The following is a 15270-nucleotide window of genomic DNA, read 5'->3' as shown; positions in this document are numbered from 1 at the left end:
AGAAAGTTCAGTTGTGCAATTTGTATCTCACTGGCTGTTGTTTTTGATATAATATTTATCAATTTTTGAAAATGCTTTTTTAAAGTTTCTAAAGCAGAATCTATGGTTAGGGCGTAATTTTTTAGGCAAATGTGCTCCAAAACTTCTTTTAATTTAGACCATTTAGAGAGAACTTTGGCTCCAATAATAAGTTGAACTTCTTCAATACTCATAATTGTATATTGTACATAAATCTTTGGTACCAAGTCTTCAGAAATTTCTACGTAGAAATCACACTTCATCAATTCATAATTCATTTTGTAAATGACTACTCCGCCGGTTGGTTTTATTTTAAATTCGATGTGTAAATTATTGTCCGTATTAAATTTATTAATGCATGACGCTAAATCTTGCTTTAAAAAATCAAAATTTAAAATAACATCTTTTCTCCGTGTCTCTTGAGTCTTGAAACTCATTTTGACTATGAATTTCTCGATCTTTTATTTGATTTCTTCGTTCGTCCGGTGATTTCCTGGGTGGCTTTACCAGCTTAGTTAGATACTTAGGCGCACCCAAAAAAATCGTTGGATATGCTTCAGGTTTTAATTTGGGCCGATCACAGTGGTAAGTTTGAGTTTGTCCTGACGCGGTTGGATAATGGTAACTGGTCAAAATAAAGTGTGGCTCAAAATGTTTTATGCACACCACAGATCGTTTAGATGGCGCCCAATTCTCTCTCGGAATCGACTTTACCCATTTATTAAATAACTGGGGGTTACTTGGAAAGCGAAAAACAGAAATGTAACCTTGAGTTTCTTTGGTAGAACAATAATTGCTTTCGCAACACGGAACACAGCATCTATCGGGCATTTTATACCTAATAAAAAAATTAACTAGCAATTATGTCTCATATTTGTAAGGGTAAAAGAACATACCATTACTAAGATTTTTCAAAACCAAATTAATTAGCAGTAAACAGCCTATCACAACAATAAAAATAAACTGGCTAGACGTAAAATGCTAATTGATGCACTTGCATTTTTTGTGATCGCACGTGCGAACGTTGGACGGCTGACGTCACACCCCCACGACCATATTCTCGCCTGGTAAATAGAGTTCGCCCTGATTTTCTCCTATGTGAACGGATTTTGATAAATGTCACAACTTGTCAAAACGAAACGTCAAGCTAATTTTAAAGGTTTTAAGCGATTTGGAGCCTTTAAGGGGCTCGTCGAACAAAAAAACGTTGTATTCAACTCGTTCGTGTATTTTATTTATACACAAACTCGTCAAATAAACTACTATTTTTTTAAACTACTACGTATAATCTGTTTCAAAATCAAAAATCCACCAACAGTGCATTCTACCTCGAAAATACAACCGACAACGTCGCCGACTTTTGTTTTTAGTGTGTCTGCAAGTGTCAGAAAAAAGTGGGGTTATGAAAGAAAACTGTTGGTCAGTTGTTTTGGTCGTAGTTCATCGTGTTTTTTATTCTCATTTTATTATTTCACTCAAAAAGTATGATATGGTACTGGTAGCTAAAACCCTTTTGTACATAATAATTATTTTGTGTTTCGTTTCAACAGTTCAGTGTCAAATTTTGGCAGGAGCTTGAGCCAACCCAAAAAAAAATAAACTTTTTCTAGGGATTTATTTTTTCTGCCAACATAATTCAACAGGTGGTGGATTTTTGATTTTGAAACAGATAATACTTTTAGTTAACATACAAACTAAAAATAATTTTTAAGTTCTTTCATCCTCGGTTCATAGCTCCTTATAAATGATAACGATTCTAAATATTCCTTTTGTTTGAAAAGAGGCCGTGTTTTCTGTTTTAGTTTCAATAAAGCCTTCTCTAATTAACAAAGACATGACATAAAAGCGTATGTGCGTAAATGTAACCCTACAACTGAAGATTTGAATTACAGAAACATTATTACAATTATTATAAAAATAAATAAAATGTTGCAAAGCACAAAAACCATTTTTGTGTTAAGCTAAAATTTTAAAAGCTAAATTCTGTGAAATGTTACTTTTATAAAATATTAAAATTTAATTAACGCCATTATACTACCAAAAATAATTGTTGCCTACATAATTCATGATAAATCGGTGGTTGATGATTTTTTAACACGTTCTAACCACACGAGAATATAATTTTTAACCCTTAAATTGTTGAAAATATCACTCTCAGACCGCATTGCATAATGATCCTTGCTACACATTAATTCACTTTTTATTAAAAACGACATTGTTTCTCGCTTCGCCAAGGGATGAGATATTGTAATGCTGAATAATAGATATTCGCAAAACTTTCCTGAATTCCATTTAAACATAATAGTCATATACAGTTCAAAAGTTCACAAACTCATCAAAAGTTTCTTTCAGATTTCGCCATTTGTTTCGAAATAGAATAATAATTCTCCACTTTTATTTGAAGTTAAACTTGCGAAACATTCGTGAAAATTAAATTGTTTTGGTTTGTTTCACTTTGATGGGCAGAACCGTTCGAAGTTTTCAACGTCAATACTGAAAGTTCACCAACTGCAAACGAAGCGAAGCACTAGTAGATAATTATAATTCTGATTTAATTATGCGCAATTGGGTTTCGTCTAATTAATTGATTATGCACCTGAACTGTAATTACTGACCATCGGTTAATTAAATTGGATAGCGACCGCCGATAGTCGACATAAAAGTAGTTCTGCTCAAAATTAACGCTAACAGTATTAGTGTGAAGGCTAATCGCACGCGATCGGACCAAAATAAATTACCCATTTGTCGTGTTCGCTCTGGTGTTCAAACTAATTTATAACTGGGGTGCGTGTTCGGTTTTCAGCTAACATGGAGTTATCAGTGGATTGCAGTGTTGCATTTCAGGCATCTCAACAGACAAAATAAAACTGACGTAAATTTTTGAAAAAAATTCATTGAAAAATCTCCAGCCATTCACAAGTTGTGACATTTATCAAAATCCGTTCACACAGGAGAAAATTCTCAAATTCTGACAGTGTCGAACAAAAAACACGTTTCACGTATCGTACAAGATTTTATCTCTATGCGAACCTTTACATATTAAAACATACTTAAATACTTCTTAATTACTAATTCCTTACTACTTTTCATTACTTAATTAGTAATTACTAAAATGTTTCCATGCTTTCAATAAATTTTAAATCGATTATGTATCTCATATTTTTTTTACACTAGTGCGTTAAAGTGGAAATACGAGAGTAAATGAGTTTGTTCCTTTCGTATATGGTTGAAAATTAGTGCAGCGATTTTAAATTTGGAAAAAATCTGATGAATATGCTCCATATACCAATACACAGGGTGTTAAGGAATGTTTTCCCAAGAATTTCAAAGTGAGTGTGTGAGGGAGAATGTGGTTGAAAACGTTAAATATCATTTTTCCCAACATGAATGGTTTTCTCAAAAATAAAAATATTAAATGGTACCCCACTGTTTCAGAGTTTCTGCACCATTTTATTCTTTTAATAATTAAATAAATGGTTAACGTTTTGTAATGAAAGTTAATTGCTTAGCAAACCAAAAGACAACAATACCTTTATGTCAGATTTTATGGAATACCTACTGCCACAATGACGTTTTAGTTTTAAATAGCTCCTTCGGATAATATCTCATTAGAGATATTGAGGGAGCTATTTAAAACTAAAACGTAATGGTAGTCTTTGATAACTACCGCACTGATACCGAAACATATAAGATTTTTTCGTTCACGAAGCAATATTTCAGCAGTCCCAAACTGCAGGGACCAATTTTATTTTCCCTGATAAACTCACCCTGAAATTCTTGGGAGACCACTCCCTAACATCTTGTATAAGGTGTTTGGTCAATTTCTGTGAAACCGCAGTTTTACCTACGCTCTTTAAAATCAATAAGGAGAATACCCTCGCAATCCCAAAAATTGGTTCTGTTATGTTGTTGTTGCTTTAATGAGGACGGATGGGTGTAAGGGTAGTTAGTTCTGTTTTGGAGTTTTCTAAAATAACACACCGTGTGGAAAGTGATCCATTTTTTCTACCGTCCTGGGTAGATATTTTGTGTCCCCGTGAGCAGCTAGACGTTTCAATCCGCACAGGGTAAATTATCCCGCGTTCGTGGTCTTTGTTTTGGTACCAGCACCACGTGGTAGAGGATATGTTTGTAGATATTATTTTGTTGAATGCTGTTTCTCTCGAGAAGCACCCAGTTGTTAATTTTAAGCCTCACCCCGTAAGTTTCTCCTGGAAGATGTCATTTTCAGGCAATCAGTTAAGTTTGCAAATTAGTAGCGGTTGTCTGACTCACGTGCGTCCATTTTGTTTTTTTTTTCTTTCGCCAACATTTTCTAACGGCAGTTTACCCGCCATTTTAATTTAGCGATTGTAGCATTCGTAGTCACGGAGAGAGGGTGGCGTTACTTATGTTGTTACTGATATTTATGATATTGTAACTTTTGTTGTTTGTTGCATTAAAAATCGTTTTTACAATGTGTCGCTAGGTTTCGGATGAGTCAGAGTTTAGAATGTTCTAGGTACGACCCTATGGGTGGTAGGCGACGTTCAGGATGTCGTGGGGTTTTCTAGTAAATTTCTGTTGGGTCAACGGTTAGTTAGTGAAGGCGGACCTAAGCCTTGCTGTATGCGGCTCTGGGATGCTGACGTGAAGCCCCGCGGCGGTTATAGAGACCTCGATGTTTGTCGGTAAGCGGTTGGTTAGGGACGGCGGACCTAGTCCTTGCTTTATGTGGTTTAGGAATGCTAATCGTACAACTCCGAGACGCTTTTATCACTCGTTATTGGTCGGTAACATGGCCCGACGCGCTTTACCCCGAGTATCTATAAACGTCGCTTGATCTCAAGACGATTCAGATTATTCTTCTGAGTCCCCTCGCGACCGAGAGTTTGTTACCTCCAGCTCGTAAGCTCCTGTTGGTGTACCTTGATTGCGTATTTCCTAATTAAGCATAGTTTTGCCATTTTTAATCGAATTGTAAAATATGAGTAATACCTGGGATGCGGTTTTAAAAAGGGTTTTTATCCGTTCCTGTCTGTGATAACTGCATTATAATTTGTTTACTGGTTTTGCAAACTTTAACTTGTCATTTTGTCTGTCATTTACCTGTTTTCTGTTTGTTTTAAGTGTGGCCGCCTTAATCTTGTTGTTTGTCTTTGCAATGGTCTCAGCTAGTTAATTTACTTTACTTCGTTAAACTTAATTTCTGTTATTTTGGATTCGTTTCATTTTTAATCAAAGTTATTAGTATTACAGGCATTTTTCAATAAAAGGTATTTTGCGTCCCTCACATGTGTGTTTTATTTTGCGGTATTCTTCCAACTCGAACCCTCATCGTTTGCATTCCGAACCTTTTTCGCCAAAAGAAAAACACAACGTAGGGCCCCTCCGCTTCGATAACAATCACCACCACAATTGTATCAGTTTTGCGCAGGTTCGAATATTTGCCGGAAAGAAGTAATGTATTAGATCATTACAATAACTATTATCTGATGATTGTAGATAATAGTTATTTGTGTATCAATGCCAAAAAGTGCATCTTTTTGGCCGAGGTGCACATTAAATTTTTTAGGCAACCGTACGAACTTAAAGCAAAGGACATCCTTGAAAAAATTACAAATTCATTATAGTAATACATTTTAACTACAATGGTGCAACAAGAAGAAAATAACTAAATACAGTGAAAATGTCTTACTTGCTTTCTTTTCACAAAAGCGAAGAAATATAAATCTTCGACTTTATGGTCGACATTTTCAATGTTATACAGGTCTCCAGATTTTTTCGGAAGCAAGTCTTGTTTTGCAGCGTCTGCAATGTCCGCCGGCGTATCAGTCATCGGTTCGTCAATTTCACTGTCGCTATCGACTCCGTCAACGTTTATTTTCTTACTTTTTCTCCAAATAACCACTACCAAAAGTAAACGATACAACACTTGTATATAAAACAATTTGGTTAGGTAAATTTAACTATCAAATATTCGTTGATTTTCAGTCGGTTTACTCGGTTTTGTCGGTTTTGTTGTTAACTTACTAAATAGACCAACTGAAGGCGCCACGGTCGATGCCTTGGAAAGTGTGTCCGAAAAAGTGCGTGCAAGAAAGAGTTACTTCTTGTCCGCATGAGAGCACGTAAAATTACCTTTTGCATTAAGGGTGCCTAAAAATATGTATTTTAACTGAACTAAGTTTCTTAATAGGTTAGGCTAATTCATTATGGGAGCGCCCTCGCAGCTAGATGATATTAATAATTATCCGAACCGTCAAGAATTTTTTTCAATAAATAACATTTTTATAAATAGAACGAATCATAAAGGTGAGGTATAGCGATTTCAATTATATCATGAAAGACAGAAAAATGAACAGAAAGATTGTTATTAACTATATTTATATTTTTTTCATTAGATGGTTGATGTCTACAAAACTGGTCAGTGACACTGATGAAAAGAATCTAGTATAGTCTAATACAGTTATTTCTAATTTACAATTTCGAAAAAACCTTGCTATTTAAACTTTGGAAAATGTTTCTTTCAAATATATGATTAATGACAATGTGTTATCGTAATGTAAATGGATATTGAATTTTTCTGGTTTTATTCTGGTCTTTATTTATTTTTTCAAAATTCAGACAAACTACATAGGTTAAAAAATCATAAGATAAAACAGCATCATAAAAGTTAGTCTATTAAACATTTTTATGAAATGACGGCTTGGATCCATTTCAAGTAGTTGGCAACGTCTACAAGCAAAACGGTGCTCGAACGATTACATACATATTTATTTTGCAGAACGACGCCGACAGTAACGACGCCTTTCAACTCCCAAACCGGCTTCAGTCCATCCCGTAAAGACGCCAAGCTGCTCCCTGAGTCTCCAACGCAGACTGAATTATCTAGAAATGTTTTACATTTTATTTTTTCCTCGTGAAACAGTGTACAACTTTTCAAAATTGTGTAACTTAGAGAATCTTTGTATTTACCTAAAACTATAACAGTTACTTGCAACAGAATTTTACAGCATCAGTTATGATGCGAATATCATACAACATGTTATCAATTATTATTGTCAAAAATTATTAGTAAAACAGACAATGGGATAACCCAAACCATGGGTCGCTGCGCGTCGGTCTTCACACTATTACCCTCGATCGGTAAAACGCACTTACCGTCCTTGATGCTTAAATAACTATTATTTATGTCACGGTTCTGTTACCATCGCGAAAATACAACTTTGATAAGAATGAAATCACGACAAAAGAAAAGAAACATTGGCACTTCAGTTCGTCACCGGGGTGTCACTTGATCACACAAGTGCGGTAAAGTATGTCGTTACGATATTATCTATTGATGAAAGTAAATAAAACCTATTTTACATAACTAGAATGATGATTTATATTGTGAGCGATCCTTTTTCATTATTTTCTATATTTTTGTTACTGTTACGAGTACATAATTTTTGCAGCGATCTCCTCCCCTTCGATTGCGTTAATTAAATTTTGCTGTGAGTTTACTTCAAGACATTTCAAATTGAAATTGGATTAGATCGACTTCCTTATCAATCAAATTTATCTTACCTTCGACGTAACTGGTACAAAAGACGTTGTCGGTCAATAAACCCTTCAAATCTGAATGTCTCTCCTGACACTCCTCGTCGCCGATAATCTTGACTCTCGCCTGACCAAGGTCTTCAACTTTATCTTGACTAATCCCGTAGCCCACCAAGAACCCCTCCTTTTTGTCTAAAGATCGACTCAAACAAATTGGCCTAACATAATCACTGATAATAACAGGTTTATCCAACTGAATAACGGATAAATCGTTTAATAACCCTCTCGAACGGTATCCAGGATACAAAACAACTTTTTCCACCCCCAGTTTCTGTGTTTCTCTGTTCTCTTCGTCGTGATTGTGGCTATATTTCCCGAGATAAACTTTCAACTGACGAATGGGCACAGCTAATTCAGATTTCTGATAAGTAACACAATGAGCAGGAGTTAAAACGTGTCTGGGTGATACGAGAGTGGCTTCGCACGCGTATTTTTCCCCATCGTTTCTCTGAATGTAAATAGCTCCTTGCCAGGGCCATTGTCCATTTGGCACCTTTTCATTCGCAGGTTTGGGATTTTCCGACAGGGGAGCAGTTCCGCAACCTTCGAATTCTTTGTATTCAGAAGCGGGAAGGCTCGACGTAATGTAAGCCAAAAAATCTTTATTGTTTAAGTCTCCCGGGAACAACTGGTGGGAATTGCTGAAACATTACGCCTTTTTATACCGTTTACTCTTTAAACATTTTTGTCACTTTATAATAACCTGTATACAGGGTGTTTCTGAAATACGTGTGTTAATTTTAACCAGTGAAAGAACTCGCCAATTTATGAAACTTTTCTCTATAACATTTTGTAAAATTCGTAAAAGTATTCCAAGATTTTTTGCCCCACAATTTTTACCAAACGAGTCGTTTTGTGTGATTAACTAGTTTCTATTTTTTGTAACCATGAGAATCTAAATTTTGATTATTTATTTTTTTCTATAACAATGGAACTTTTTAACAAAGCTCTGTTTCTATCACAACAGAAAATTTTCGCCATTACCCATAGGCGGGTATACACTTTGATGGTTAATTTATTCCAAATTTTAAATCAATTTGTATTGCTTTTTCGTAAAAATGTTATAGAGAAAAGTTCCATGATTTGGCGTGTTCTTCCACTGGTTAAAATTAACACACGTATTTCAGAAACACCCTATATAACCTGTATCGGCTGTTCATTTAAATTTGTCGATTGTGAACCCACCACGGATTACAGATCACGGATAAGCTGTTTAAATCTAACCTCACTTTTTGTATTGTTTGTGTTTTTACTCTGCAGACTGATGAGTGGTGCGTTCACAATCGACTCTTCAACGCTAACTTTGAGAAGAAATTTAAATGAACACCTCATCCCATATTTACCTACTACATCAAAATAATTTCCTCAGAAAATCTTGCAGTATAGCTTGTTAACAAATTTCAAATTCATCTAAATTTAATAACAGTAAAAATGTTTACAATTATGGTAATAATTGTAAAATTCACTGCAAAATTTGAAAATTAAAAGTTTTAGTTTAAATTTGAGAATACGGCAGAATAGTTGCTGTTTGTAATCTCATAAATTTGACTTAGCAATCTGAAATGGAACCTTGGCATATTTGACTAGAATTTGCATAAAATCTAATTCTATCTCTCGCTGAAATCAATCTTTTAGAGGTGGATTCCAGGGCCAGTAAAATAAACTTTACTAAAAATACTACAGGTTATATACAAATTACTAATTACTCATATAAATTGTAATATCTTGTTAACTATAACTATTGCAATAAAAACATAATTGTAAGAAAACACTTACGTCAGTTTCGAAGAACAAACCATTTCGGCATTTAAGCGAAATCCAGTGAGGGTTGGAATTTTTTCACCATCGTATTTAACAACTATCTGAATTTTTTTTGGGATGCCACCTTCTAATTTAAAGTTCCTGTTTTTAATTAAATATTCACGCTCATCTGAATGCGTAATCACCTCCCCGAAACCTCCCTAAAATTGATAATTCACTTTCAGACTCAAAATACCATGAATCATGATTTTGTTTTTTAAATGTGTCGCAAATTATCATGTGTAACATTGTCCAGTTGTCTGCTTCATTAAAAGCGAAATAAAACAGCGTCGGATTTAATTAACACAAGCACACACTCCATTTGACAGCAGGACAATGAAAAGCAAACGTCAAATCCTACGCATTCCAAGTTCCGTTTTATGTGCAAGTGTTCAGTTTAAGTGTACACTCTACTACAAAAAATATCATCAAGAGAAAAATACTTTGTAATTTGAAAAAAGATTTGATTTAATAATAACAAAAATGGAACGTTTGCTCTTGGCCTGATTGCAGTCATTAATGGATAACCAGAGAGAAAGTGTTAAGAGGTTAAGCTATTTAAACAGTGAAATCCCAAATCCCTAAGTTCCAGAGGCCTATTAAACTTACAGGAACATCGAGTTCTGTTAACTTTTCATCAAAGATAAGTCGAATCCAGACACCATGAAGTTCAGCATCTGACAGCAACGTTACAGTTCCGGTCCATTGGTTCGGCTGATCTGCAGAATCGTAATGGAATAGATCAGGACATGGCGAGTTAAATTTTAAAGCTAACGTGATCGATCCCGGCGGCAACGCCACCAAACCGAATACCAACAGGGCTCCCGTGATGGACATCTGAAACACTGAAACATCAGTTTAATCATTGCTCGGCAAATAAATTCGAGGAATTTTTATCGATTGCAACTTGAAAATAATTATCAGGACGTATACGGTAATAAAAAAACACCAAAATTGTTTGTGGCAAAAAAGCGTAAGCCAAATATTTTCTTTTTTGAGATAATAAGAAAAATTAGTAATTTGTGTAAACATTTTTTCCTTCTCCCCCTTACGAAAGTGTAAATTTCTATTTTAATAGAGTTGCCGTAAAGTGTAAAGGGACGGTCACGTGACCTGCGCGCAAAACCAATTTGTGTGGTCGAGTCCATTCGGCCGAAAATAGGGTAGATTTGTCAGAGAGTTGTTTACATGTTCATGTACTGCAACTTTATTTACGACTTTACTTTTTACGCTTACCAAGTTCACCCAAGGCTTTAAATCTGTGTTTCTCGAGACAACTGAAGATATCTTTACAGTGTTTTCGTAAGTACAAAAAAATTAAAAGGAAAAATAATTCCATAACTTCACTTTCAATAACAGTTGACTAGCAAATGAAATGAAATGAAAACGTAACTAACACCACCGGACTTTTGCAGGTTTTTTTAGTAGCTGATTGACATGGCTTCCCATCTTACTTTTGGCCAGCGTGGGAAAATTTTACAGTCAAGCTCGCGAAATTATCGCCCACGTTATCGCATTCATAAGACATGAATCAGTGTGTTAGCAATCATCAGGAATTGACTATTCCAATCGTCACAAACAGCGAATTATAGCGTCCACTGGTATATCTGAGAAGATGTACAAAACGATTGTAAAAGAATCAAAACCTGCTGGAGCTTTCATTTCTTTTTCAACCCCAAGCAAGAAGCGACCACAGCAAAAACGACATGAATTAGTGGAAGCTGAGAGACATGCTGTTAGAGAAATAATCTATCAGTTACGGAAAAGCAAACTACCGTGAAAAGGATTTTATATCGAATGCAAGATATGGAAATTCCATTCTCTGGTAGCGAATCCACTTTGCTAGGATTAATTAAGCTGGGATTTAAGCATGTACTTTTACAGTTAAGAAAGTCTATAAAAATTAACTTTTTCTAGATGGCGCAAAACTGAGGACAACAGAAAAGTACTATTGGAGTCCTATGACATTCGACTGCTCAGGATAAAGTATTTGAAGCAGATTTTAAAATACAGAGACGAAGGTCGACCAATTTTCTACACAGATGAGAGCTATGTCCACACTACACATTTATCAAATCACTCTTGGACTGATAGAAGTGGCAAATGTGCAAAGAAATCAGTTGCCAGTTAAAATATGTATCAATAAATTATTCAATTTAATAAAAAGTTGATTTTACGTGTTAATACTTTTATCCACAATTCTGCACGCATAAATTACATTAGTTATAAAATAACAATGCTAGACTTCGATCTCAAATATGTCAAAAGTCCCAAACTGCTCAAACTTTTTTTTACGGTGAAAATTTCCCATTGCATGATGCGCCACTGTTGTGGCTCCCAGCGATTCTCATTTTCCCTACGCTACTGACGTGTTAAAGGCCGCGCAGCTAAGCTCCGCCCTCAGGTCCTTTACGGTTTAATACGAGTCTGAGGCGATTCGTTGCACACCATTGAATGAAATTTTCATAAGCTTGACTGTACCTACCGGTCTTTGGAATTGTCCGGCAACACACTTCTGCACGCAATACGAGTATATACAGCTTCTTCAATGAAATGCATTTTAAACTAAATTATGACCAACGACAACATATTTGATAAATGCCATAATAGTATATTATGATGCAAGTTTATAAGGAAGCCTTTAAAGCACGCGCGACCCTTACAAAGGTGAATCGTACGATATTTTTTATTATATCCGCATTACAATCTGAAAATTATAACAAAAAAAGTAAATTGAAATACCTTTTCCGAAGTAATCTGTGTCATTAATCGTTGATATAGAAATGTACAGTTGCGGAATTAAAATTTCGGGCACTATTGTCAATGTCATGATATAAACTCTAAAACAACCTTTACGTTAATAACCTTATTTCTTACTCTTGTCATGTTTTTGTCTTTTTGGCATTCAAAAATTGTCATTTGTGGCATGATAACGGGTCGGCAACATACCAAAGCGATGATTTAATGTCAGTCATGATGACAGTAGAAGGTGCTTTACAGAGATTTTGTTGAAGTGACAGAAAAATAGTGCCCGAAATTTTAATTCCGCAACTGTACGTCAATTTGTTGTTATTACCTAAGCAACCCTTAAAGCTTTAGTGTTTTAAAGGCCCTTTTGCGTACGAATTTTAATGTCAAAAACAGGGATTATGATTCAGGTATAATAAAAAATAATGTTTTTGTATTGTTACTAAAGTAACGTTAACAACAAGCCAGCTTATACTAATTTTATTATAATCACTGAATCATTGTATTTTATTAAATGTCGATGGGAGAATGAAAAGTTTAATAGATTACACGTGCTTGGAGTTTTTAAATAACCTCGGTTACGTTTACGCCTCGCCTCGACCATTTAAAAAGACCTCGCACATAAAAGTAAACTTTCGCAGCTTGTAATGTAAATAACTATTTCCTACTACGTATCTAAAAAGTTTCATCTACTGTCCTAGCAACACACTTGTAATCGAAAGTGAAACCTATCTTGCGTGTGGTTGCTAGCTACGAAAGTAAAATACTTACGCGACTAGGAGATTCCTTACGGCACGAGGAGGGTTTATTTTATTTTGTGACAACTTCGATTGAGGTACTCAAATCATCAAATGGAAAACAGCAACACATTTTATAATAATATGTAGTTTAATTAGTCCAATTGAATACAACAAAGGAAAATTAATCTACTTATTCACATTCATTATGATTTATTAATTGTTGGAAAGTTAGGTTTATCGCTCACCCGACTTGACAGGCAACAATGAGCCTAACGTAATTCCAGCGGCTCTTTCAATTCCGTCACATTCCATATTTTGCGGGAAGGCTTATTGCATAAATACCAATAACCACAAACTATCAAACTAACATTATTACGGATTACACGCACTTACACAAATCACGCCGTTTGAAGACGAAAAATAAAATGTTTGTAAAAGCTGTTGCTTTGGTTTTTACTTCCAAGATCCAAGGACGGTCGTGATACGGCACGATTTTTGCTATTCTTTTAACTTTATAAAATGTTGGTGCTTCGTAGTAGGAAAAATTTAAAACAATACACGCTGCGTAAGTTTCTTCTTTAACCTCGGAGGTTTCACGGCCCTCGGTTACCGCCTCGGGTCTTGAATTACCTCCTTGCCAAAAAAGTTCACTTACGCATCTGGTAATGTATATAACTATTATTGTTGCAATATTTTTTATTCGTTTAAATAAACATTAATATTCACGGTTGATCGAAAAAAGAATTAAAAATAACGATGATTAAAAAAATGTGACAAATAATACACCAACAAAATTGCCAAAGTTTCGAGATGATTCTTGGCAATTCGGTTGTAATTTGTGGCTCCTCAGGCACCAATGTTGGACTTTTCCTGAGTGAATTTGTAGTAAAACTCCATCTAAGAGTGAGAGTAAAAAACATTTAAAAGTTGGTCAACGGGCGCATTTGGTAATCTTGAAGAAATTACAATCATTCCCTCGAGGAGAAGAAAATAGGTGAAAGCAAGTTCAATAGAAGCTGCTTTTCAAGAAAACGTATTAAACGTTCGAAAACTCAATCATAATCGTAAAATCCCGAAAGAAATTGGGAGGTTAAAGTGGTTCCTTCAAATAACTATTTATCGATTTTCTGTTTATACCCAACAGCATATGTGTAGCGACGATAGCAGCATCGAAGCGTTGAGCTGTGTAGAATGATAAGGTTATTAATACACTTTTGTAAATTTAAACCAGAAAACTGAATTAAAGGTGCATTTATTCTGCAAAGTTAACTAGAAAATTTTTCTTTCTGCAACTAAAAATATTGCTTTTAAAATTACGTTTTTAAAGCATGTTAATATGTATTTATTGTGTCCAATTAGGTATACTTCCCTAATTTAGATAGTAAAAGTCACAAAATAATAGAATTTTTGTGCAACCGTGAATAGCGAATTTATATGTATTTATTGACAGTGAAATAAATTTTACTTGTTCATTTTATAATAATTACAAATTTTCGGTTGCACAAAAAATGTGTACATCTTGGCCGCGAAATCCTTTAACATCCTTGAGATTGTCTGCCTCGGCCGCAAGCAGCCTCGGTGACAATTTTTCTCTCAGTACGTTAAAAAGAAATTATTGCAATAAATAAAAAATAAAATCCTTAACAGGAAATTAAAAATAATTAACTATTTATCGTGTTGTATTATCTACATCCTAGTTTTATTTAAAGAAATGACACCGCTTGAATGAAATAATATTAAATATTTTCTTCTAAGTCATAATCTCTGAAATTCAATTATAGCCATTAATGCCATTTAAATCGCCCATCTCAATGTCGCTTCTCGACTCTGCACGAATTCCATTAGCCAAAGCTGATCCAACTAAATTGCTTATTAAATCTATCCTAAATCGAAATATATACACGCCAGTTAATGTGTAACAAACACTCCGAAATCACTCTATAAATTATTAATGAAATTGCTTACCATAATCTGTAACGTGCACACTATGAATGAAACAGATGTGAACTAATGATTTTCTAGAGGTGCGTTAAAAAACAATTTAAAAAGGTATCTTAAGAACTGGTCTTCAACTGGCATTGAACTATCAAGGTTAATTTCAATAACTCTTAAAAACATGTGAAAAGGGAAACCCAGAAAAAATATTATTGCAGCAGGAAAGATAAACAAAAGTCTCCAAGGTTATGTAATGCGAAGGTATGACGTATTTATTTTTTTTTTTAATAATTACGATTACGTGATTTAAAATGAGTAATTCATATGAGTTTATTACTTATTCTTTTGCTCACTGACAGTTAATTTGGGTTCAATAACTATCATCGTTAATATCTTTAAAAAAATTATTTATGGAGCTAGTTGATCATGATTTAAAAGCTTTCAT

The 15270-nt window shown here is 34.5% G+C and overlaps 1 protein-coding gene across 2 annotated transcripts; it reads right to left on the bottom strand.

The window, feature by feature from the left end:
• Positions 1–6578: 6578 nt before the first annotated feature.
• LOC138134921 (phenoloxidase-activating factor 3-like) lies at positions 6579–14992 on the bottom strand. 2 transcript variants are annotated; one of them, XM_069053516.1, is made up of 5 exons: positions 14856–14992; positions 10012–10247; positions 9379–9563; positions 7570–8243; positions 6579–6888 (listed from the first exon to the last, which is right to left on the bottom strand). In XM_069053516.1, exons 2-5 carry the CDS (start codon positions 10237–10239, stop codon positions 6692–6694), a joined length of 1284 nt encoding a protein of 427 aa, XP_068909617.1. In that variant the 5' UTR covers positions 10240–10247; positions 14856–14992; the 3' UTR covers positions 6579–6691. The 2 variants fall into 2 exon arrangements, with proteins under 2 accessions (XP_068909617.1, XP_068909616.1); XM_069053515.1 differs by lacking the exon at positions 14856–14992 and adding an exon at positions 13136–13217.
• Positions 14993–15270: the final 278 nt, after the last annotated feature.

The sequence above is a fragment of the Tenebrio molitor genome, chromosome 7 (genome assembly GCF_963966145.1).
Source record: "Tenebrio molitor chromosome 7, icTenMoli1.1, whole genome shotgun sequence".
Lineage (NCBI taxonomy): Eukaryota > Metazoa > Arthropoda > Insecta > Coleoptera > Tenebrionidae > Tenebrio > Tenebrio molitor.
Note: the sequence above shows the minus strand (reverse complement) of the source record. Positions and strands in the feature narration are given on the sequence as shown.

What these genes read in the sequence shown, in the direction of transcription:
- LOC138134921 (XM_069053515.1), bottom strand. Translation starts at nt 13,202, where the DNA reads ATGGAATGTGACGGAATTGAAAGAGCCGCTGGAATTACGTTAGGCTCA. An exon ending in ATTGTTGCCTGTCAAGTCGG is followed by an intron (nt 10,248 to 13,135) that starts GTGAGCGATAAA and finishes CTGATGTTTCAG; the next exon opens with TGTTTCAGATGTCCATCACG. An exon ending in TAACAGAACTCGATGTTCCT is followed by an intron (nt 9,564 to 10,011) that starts GTAAGTTTAATA and finishes TATCAATTTTAG; the next exon opens with GGAGGTTTCGGGGAGGTGAT.